At 45.0% G+C, this 9397-nt stretch overlaps 1 protein-coding gene across 1 annotated transcript in view; it reads left to right on the top strand.

Annotated features, from left to right (window-relative positions):
• Nucleotides 1-1110: 1110 nt before the first annotated feature.
• The window catches only part of kntc1 (kinetochore associated 1), a gene marked incomplete at its 5' end in the record, with an annotated part of 76753 nt that continues 68466 nt past the window's right edge, over nt 1111-9397 (top strand). Inside the window, 5 exons of the mRNA XM_016462490.1 lie at nt 1111-1223; nt 1316-1361; nt 1788-1892; nt 6750-6793; nt 6934-6999. Coding sequence (XP_016317976.1) covers nt 1111-1223; nt 1316-1361; nt 1788-1892; nt 6750-6793; nt 6934-6999 — 374 coding nt within the window. The remainder of the gene's footprint in view (nt 1224-1315; nt 1362-1787; nt 1893-6749; nt 6794-6933; nt 7000-9397) is intronic.

Here is a 9397-nt window from a genome sequence, read left to right as displayed (position 1 = left end):
AGGAGAAGGAGAAAATATGTGCAGGAGAAGGAGAAAATATGTGCAAGAGATGGAGAAAATATATGCAAGAGAAGGAGAAAATATGTGCAGGAGAAGGAGAAAATATAGGAGAAAATATATGCAGGAGAAGGAGAAAATATGTGCAGGAGATGGAGAAAATATATGCAGGAGAAGGAGAAAATATGTGCAGGAGAAGGAGGAGAAATACAACCGCTGGCAAAAATGGAGTCGCCACACTTAGATGATGTTCTACTTCATAACAAATAAACGAATCACAGATATGACACAAAACAATTTTTGTTTAATAATTCAGCACTCTGGTTAAGTGAAACACACCTCAAACAAATGAGATTAAACTCTTTTAATTAATGGAAAATTGTTTTCCATGTCAGGTAGAGAACGCCGTGCAGTTTTATAATCCTTGTTGGGGTCATGTTTCCTCTCAATTAGCCAAGTCCAAAAGCTCGTTAAGCTCTCTTTTAACTGCTGACTAGCTTTTTTTTTAATGCCGTGTTCGTTTCGGAAATGCAAATTACAAGCTGATTCCATAATTTCTTCCTCTACTTGATATGGAAAACAATTTTCCATTAATTAAATTATTTTAATTTAATTAGTTTGAGGTATGTTTCACAGAACCAGTGTGTGATTCCATCATTGTTGCCAGCGGTTATAGATGGATGCGTTACTTGCTCGCCTCAGTGCTGTACTCTGGATTTTAAGAATTTGGTTTTGTTTCCAAATCACCAGCTCAGAACTGCATATGCATCTCTCTGTCACAAATGTAATGCAAAGGTTCAACAGGAGTCAATTTTTGCTGAATCGAGCAGAAATTACATATAAATCCTCTGCTTGCGGCGTCAAGTCACGCTTGTCAGGAAAATGAGAGAATACACCGTTTGAGCAGTTCATACATCATCGAAAGCGGTTTACTTCTTTGAGTATGACTGCACTCACATCAGAAAGGAACTGGACCAGAGTTGGCAAGAACTGAGCCGCAGACTCGGTGTGGTTCATGGGAGTGCTCCCAAGTTCAGAAAACAGCGTTCACATTATCCAAACAAACGGTGTAGTAAATGACCACTAATGTGAACATCATCTTCTTCTTTCCAGGGCATGCTCAGCTTGCTGGACTTTCACTCATTTGTCATGCTTTGTTGCTGGCCGGATCAACACGTTGAAGATTTCCTGCTGATATCAGACGGAAACTCCTCAACTATTACACAGCAAGTGTCTCGTTTTGACATACAAAGACAGGGTGCTTATTTTTCATTATTAATTCACACATTGATGGATTCATTTCTTTTGTGTTAAACAGGCAAGATGAAAACAGCATGAAAATACCGTCTTGTACCGTGAAACCGGTATAATTTTGAAAAATACCGTGATATAAATTTTTGGTCATACCGCCCAGCACTACGCTCAAGCAAGTTAAGTTTTGTGTTAGAGTTTCTAAAGGCTTACTTGTGTTTTAACAATTTTGTGCCCCACTGTACAAACAAGTGACTCATAAACAGCAACAGTGAATAGGGGTTAAATAATTATGAAATGGTGTATTACAACAAAATAAAAAATAAGCCCTGTAATTCAAAAATATTACGTTATATATTGACATTATCCCCTTTAGTATGCCACTAAACTGTTATAGATGCAATATTTTATTACAGTCTCTGCGGGGTTGAATGATTTTGATTGCATTTGTGTAAACTTGTATCTATTACAGTGCTGTCACAATCACTAAAAATACAGTTTTCTGGTTTTAATCTTCACATTTTGTCATCCGTGTTAAGGGTCGTGCTAGGAAGCTCGTGGTTCAGTCGCTGCCTTCGATGGAGGTTTTCTACTCGCTAGAAGTTTCTTCTGAGTCTTGGTTGATCCAGAAGGGAATCAGTATGGTAATTAAAACAATGGATCTTAACAGTATGGAGATATACATCGTATAATGCAGACATGTAATATTTGATTCTAATGCTCTGTTGTTTGTCGTGGCTTGTAGGGGTGGGTGATATACTGGTTAAAATGATGAATCGAGTGTAGTTTGTTACCGTAATGCAGTGTTTCTTTGCTCAGGCTTCAGTGTCCCTGCGAGGGGTGTGATGGCACACAGGTGACAATATGTTTGCTATGTTTTCAGTAAATCAGAAGAGTATAAAAAAAAAAACATTAAGGTACTTCTTCGTTTTCTTTGAACCGTGGTTTACTGAACACAGCTTGGATTATTATGGTGCTGTTTAAATGCCTTTATGCAATCACAGATCTTTTGTAAATAATCTCACATGACGATAACATTTGTGATAAATATATTTTTGCATTTAATAAACGATGGTATATTCGCAGCAAGGTATATCAGTATAAATGACATTGACCCGTCCTGTATCTGAGTTTAATATTAGGTTCTGCATGTACAGTAATTACGCGTGCCGTTACACCCCTAGTTCCATAAGAAATCATATTTAGCAAAGTTGTGAATGTGAGTCTGAATTGTTTGTCTGTGCACATCCTTATGTTGAATTGTCTTGTTCTCATGAGCTACACGCTCTCTCACACACACACGCTCTCTCACACACACACGCACTCACGCACTCACACACGCACACACGCTCTCACACACACGCACACGCTCTCACGCACATGCACACACGCTCTCACACACGCACACTCTCTCACGCACACGCTCTCACACGCTCTCACGCTCACACGCTCTCACATGCACACGCTCTCTCACACGCTCACACGCACACGCTCTCACACACACACGCTCTCTCTCACACGCGCACACACACACGCACACGCTCTCACACACGCATACGCTCTAACACACACGCACACACGCTCTCACACACGCACACGCTCTCACACACACACGCTCACACACACACGCTCTCACACTCACACACACGCACATGCTCTCTCACGCACACGCTCTCTCACGCACACGCTCTCTCACGCACACGCTCTCTCACGCACACGCTCTCTCACGCACACGCTCTCTCACGCACACGCTCTCTCACGCACACGCTCTCTCACGCACACGCTCTCTCACGCACACGCTCTCTCACGCACACGCTCTCTCACGCACACGCTCTCTCACGCACACGCTCTCTCACGCACACGCTCTCTCACGCACACGCTCTCTCACGCACACGCTCTCTCACGCACACGCTCTCTCACGCACACGCTCTCTCACGCACACGCTCTCTCACGCACACGCTCTCTCACGCACACGCTCTCTCACGCACACGCTCTCTCACGCACACGCTCTCTCACGCACACGCTCTCTCACGCACACGCTCTCTCACGCACACGCTCTCTCACGCACACGCTCTCTCACGCACACGCTCTCTCACGCACACGCTCTCTCACGCACACGCTCTCTCACGCACACGCTCTCTCACGCACACGCTCTCTCACGCACACGCTCTCTCACGCACACGCTCTCTCACGCACACGCTCTCTCACGCACACGCTCTCTCACGCACACGCTCTCTCACGCACACGCTCTCTCACGCACACGCTCTCTCACGCACACGCTCTCTCACGCACACGCTCTCTCACGCACACGCTCTCTCACGCACACGCTCTCTCACGCACACGCTCTCTCACGCACACGCTCTCTCACGCACACGCTCTCTCACGCACACGCTCTCTCACGCACACGCTCTCTCACGCACACGCTCTCTCACGCACACGCTCTCTCACGCACACGCTCTCTCACGCACACGCTCTCTCACGCACACGCTCTCTCACGCACACGCTCTCTCACGCACACGCTCTCTCACGCACACGCTCTCTCACGCACACGCTCTCTCACGCACACGCTCTCTCACGCACACGCTCTCTCACGCACACGCTCTCTCACGCACACGCTCTCTCACGCACACGCTCTCTCACGCACACGCTCTCTCACGCACACGCTCTCTCACGCACACGCTCTCTCACGCACACGCTCTCTCACGCACACGCTCTCTCACGCACACGCTCTCTCACGCACACGCTCTCTCACGCACACGCTCTCTCACGCACACGCTCTCTCACGCACACGCTCTCTCACGCACACGCTCTCTCACGCACACGCTCTCTCACGCACACGCTCTCTCACGCACACGCTCTCTCACGCACACGCTCTCTCACGCACACGCTCTCTCACGCACACGCTCTCTCACGCACACGCTCTCTCACGCACACGCTCTCTCACGCACACGCTCTCTCACGCACACGCTCTCTCACGCACACGCTCTCTCACGCACACGCTCTCTCACGCACACGCTCTCTCACGCACACGCTCTCTCACGCACACGCTCTCTCACGCACACGCTCTCTCACGCACACGCTCTCTCACGCACACGCTCTCTCACGCACACGCTCTCTCACGCACACGCTCTCTCACGCACACGCTCTCTCACGCACACGCTCTCTCACGCACACGCTCTCTCACGCACACGCTCTCTCACGCACACGCTCTCTCACGCACACGCTCTCTCACGCACACGCTCTCTCACGCACACGCTCTCTCACGCACACGCTCTCTCACGCACACGCTCTCTCACGCACACGCTCTCTCACGCACACGCTCTCTCACGCACACGCTCTCTCACGCACACGCTCTCTCACGCACACGCTCTCTCACGCACACGCTCTCTCACGCACACGCTCTCTCACGCACACGCTCTCTCACGCACACGCTCTCTCACGCACACGCTCTCTCACGCACACGCTCTCTCACGCACACGCTCTCTCACGCACACGCTCTCTCACGCACACGCTCTCTCACGCACACGCTCTCTCACGCACACGCTCTCTCACGCACACGCTCTCTCACGCACACGCTCTCTCACGCACACGCTCTCTCACGCACACGCTCTCTCACGCACACGCTCTCTCACGCACACGCTCTCTCACGCACACGCTCTCTCACGCACACGCTCTCTCACGCACACGCTCTCTCACGCACACGCTCTCTCACGCACACGCTCTCTCACGCACACGCTCTCTCACGCACACGCTCTCTCACGCACACGCTCTCTCACGCACACGCTCTCTCACGCACACGCTCTCTCACGCACACGCTCTCTCACGCACACGCTCTCTCACGCACACGCTCTCTCACGCACACGCTCTCTCACGCACACGCTCTCTCACGCACACGCTCTCTCACGCACACGCTCTCTCACGCACACGCTCTCTCACGCACACGCTCTCTCACGCACACGCTCTCTCACGCACACGCTCTCTCACGCACACGCTCTCTCACGCACACGCTCTCTCACGCACACGCTCTCACACGCTCACACGCTCTCACATGCACACGCTCGCTCACACGCACACGCTCTCACACACACGCACACACGCTCTCACACACGCGCTCTCACACACACACGCTCACACACGCTCACACACACGCTCACACACACACGCTCTCACACACACACTCACACGCTCTCACACTCACACGCGCACACACGCACACGCTCTCTCACGCACACGCTCTCTCACACACACGCTCTCTCATACACGCACACGCTCTCACATGCACACGCTCTCTCACACGCTCACACGCACACGCTCTCACACACACACGCTCTCTCGCACACACGCTCTCACACACGCACACGCTCTCGCACACACGCACTCACACACGCACACGCTCTCACACACACGCACACACGCTCTCACACACACGCTCTCACACGCACACGCTCTCACACACGCTCTCACGCACACGCTCTCACACGCACCCTTAATTTACAGAGAAAAGAAGGTCAGGAAAAAATTCTACATACAAATTCTTTGTGCATTTGTTACTTTGCACCTTTTGTTAGAAAATGTTTATTTACTATTTATTCAAGTTTTTAAGGTATCTAGTATTTTTATACTTAATTTCCATGATCTAAATATTCTTAAGAATTAAAAGTTTGTTGTCATTTGAAATTGTGTAGGCCTTCTTGCATTATTATGCTGTTATATTATGATTATATATTCAGTGGCATAAAATGGTCTTAAAATGACTATTGTTTATCACAATTATTTCTGGGGAAATATATCGCACAACAAAAAGTTGTTATTGTGACAGGCCTAATTATGGGATCGTTTTGCTATTTGTTGTAATAAAGTGCACCAATAAAAGGGTTTCATATTTTGCTGCGTAGTGGCAAGTATGCAGTCTGTCTGCATCGTTTTCATTCACCGCCTGATTCCTGTTTGCCTCGCAACATGATCTCGTCAGTCAGGTGTGTTTGTGCGCAAGTGTGAGTTATAAGAGCTGAGGGTCCCGATCAAATCTAACTCAACTGGTAACATGAGACTCGTGTGAAATGCAGGTGGAAATGACTGCGTCTTGGCTGAGCTTTTGTTACTGGATTACCAAAACTGCATCTAGTGAAATGCATTAAAGAATTTGTCAGACTAGTTTAAACCTGTAACTCCTGAACAGTTCATTAAAAGAACAGGCTCGTTGTTTTTATTTAGTCTCTAGAGGCACTCCTTTGTGGCTGGTGCTGGAAAGCCTATGGGAGCCAGAAAAAACTGGTTAATTATAGATGTGGGTTTTGTTAATAACCAGTATTTCCAAAAATTGGTTATTGATGCTGATTAACTTGTTGGAAGTAATATAGTGGTCGACCTCTAAAAGAAACTGTGCTTGAATAGTTATTCTGGTTGATGAATTTCTGCTGGTATATTGCCCACCTCATATAGAGTTATGAGCCGCCCCTGCATGCCCTGCATAAACTCATAAATCCATCTCTCTTCCTCAGGACCCTTTCTATTTGCTGGAGGGAGTTTTGGCGAACACAAAGAGGTGGCTAACAGACACAATCATGACAGTCTATAAATATTAAGGCCAATGATTTGCTTTTATATTGTGGTGTTAATATGTTGCAGTATATTGTTCACATTTTTGGAGCCAAAAGCATGATAGCTCATTTGTATGTGTTCTAGCAGCCCTGAAGATCCCGTGTCTACTGTTGTGATCAGATGCTTCACAGAGGCGCTGCCAGAGAACAGGTGTGCTCATGAAACATACGTAATATTGATTATAATTCTGATTAAGTTTTGATTTTTATTTTATTAAGTTATTTGTTGAAGATGCAGCTGAAGGAATGCTCTGCTGATTTGAATGCTTGTTTGGGTGGTTTTGCTTCATTATAATGATGATGTTCTGATCCTCTGGTCTTGTTCATTTAGTCGTCTCACTGTTCACACGCAAAACACACTGGGACCATAATCGTATAGTAATTTCATTTTTTCGTAAAATGAATGTACTGTATTTGCTGTATATGTTTTTTCTATAATATGTTACTAAATATTCTAATTAAAATATGAATTTATTTATATATAAAATGTAAATAAATAAGTGCATTAGTGATTGCATACGGGTTAGTGCCACCTGGTGGAAAGAAATAAGGAAAATAATCTGAAATGCGATGGTTTAGCCACTAGATGCATGTATAGCCTGTTTATAAATGCATACAGCACTCAACCTGAATGAGCTTTTTACCGAGTGATAATTCTCGATCAGAACTAGATCCATCTGGTCATGAACTGATGTCAGCCTGTTAGTAGAGTATTTGCTTACCAGGGTCTTACATTTAGTTGTATCAAATTTAAGGTCTTAAAAAGTCTTAAATTGCACAAGAAAGTCTTAATTATGATTTCAACAGGTCTTAAATTTGGGGACAGAAAGACCAGAATGGCGATATGGCTGAATGTGAAGATTAAACTTCAAAAGGCTATGATTTAATTGAATAAACACGAGCGCTGCAGGTTCAGAGTTGGTGCTGCTGCTCTGTGTTCAGCAGTTACCATGGAAACAGTGATATTTCTACCAAACGCTCCACCTGCTGGCAGAGATAATAAATAAAACTGTAAGCTTTTTACCGAGTGATAATTCTCGATCAGAACTAGATCCATCTGGTCATGAACTGATGTCAGCCTGTTAGTAGAGTATTTGCTTACCAGGGTCTTACATTTAGTTGTATCAAATTTAAGGTCTTAAAAAGTCTTAAATTGCACAAGAAAGTCTTAATTATGATTTCAACAGGTCTTAAATTTGGGGACAGAAAGACCAGAATGGCGATATGGCTGAATGTGAAGATTAAACTTCAAAAGGCTATGATTTAATTGAATAAACACGAGCGCTGCAGGTTCAGAGTTGGTGCTGCTGCTCTGTGTTCAGCAGTTACCATGGAAACAGTGATATTTCTACCAAACGCTCCACCTGCTGGCAGAGATAATAAATAAAACTGTAGTTTTGTTCAGAGTTCAGACCAATGCGAAAATCCACCCATGTTGTTACCCTGCAAACACGCAGAGCTTTAAATGTGAACTGGTGGATCGGTAAGAAGACAATGCATTATAACAATCTAAGCGATATGTATGGTATGCGATAATATCGTAATTGTTGTTTTAACGATGTGGGATTTGATATTATCGAGTATATCGCAAAAAGCAAACAAAACAGCTACAGAGTGCGCGCATACATTACATGATGAAGTCTAGCAGGTTAGACTAGTGCGCGTGCGCATTTATAGTGCGTTCTTTCACTGCATGAATCAGTCTATTAAAATGCATTTAGAATTATCACATAATTTATGATATGGGGCAGAAAATGTATATATTTATATAATTTCATATAGTTAATATCACACGAAGAGTGCAGTTTTTTTCTTCTCAATGTCAGCATGATGTGATATTGATTTTATACAACAGTTCAATAAACAAGTAGTTAATATTAAGAGACTTACCTTTTAGACGCCATATTTCGTGTTTTTGCTCTATTTCTCCAACAAAAATCATTCCAAACACAGCCACAGCACTGTTTTGTGTCTCTGAGCAACCCGACGGTGTTTCGTTCCTGAATGAATCAACCTTTAAATGATTCGGTTCAGTCGCAATGACTCACTTGTTAACAGTGACTTGCTGCCACCTGGTGGTTTTAATTTCACATTTAAGGTACCTTTTCAATTTTTAAATAATTTCAAACATCAGTTTTCAATGTTTTATGTTTAAAATATCAAAACATTATTTATGCATTTGTAACTGCAGGTTAAATGCATTAATGTCCCTCAGAGCTGCATTAAACAGTGTGTAAATGCATCTAAATGCCTCTTCAGATGCAGCTTCTGTGTTTCCTCTGCACTGCAAAGATACATTGTGTTGATACTGATTTCATTTGCTTGGTAGCAGCCCAAATGCAAGAATTTGACTCAAAAGATGGTGTACACTTTTAGAAAAAATGGCTTAAAGGTAAAAATGCCCATAAAACTTATTGGAAATTATTAATTTCTATCACTGCTGTGAACTGACCACACAGAATATGAAGAATATCAAAAAATTCAGGAGTCAGCTGTCAGCACAATTAGAGATAAGATATCAGCACAATAACACACTCAGCAAAATATTG

This window comes from Sinocyclocheilus anshuiensis, unplaced genomic scaffold (genome assembly GCF_001515605.1).
Source record: "Sinocyclocheilus anshuiensis isolate Anshui unplaced genomic scaffold, SAMN03320099.WGS_v1.1 scaffold973, whole genome shotgun sequence".
Taxonomy (NCBI): domain Eukaryota; kingdom Metazoa; phylum Chordata; class Actinopteri; order Cypriniformes; family Cyprinidae; genus Sinocyclocheilus; species Sinocyclocheilus anshuiensis.
Note: the sequence above shows the minus strand (reverse complement) of the source record. Positions and strands in the feature narration are given on the sequence as shown.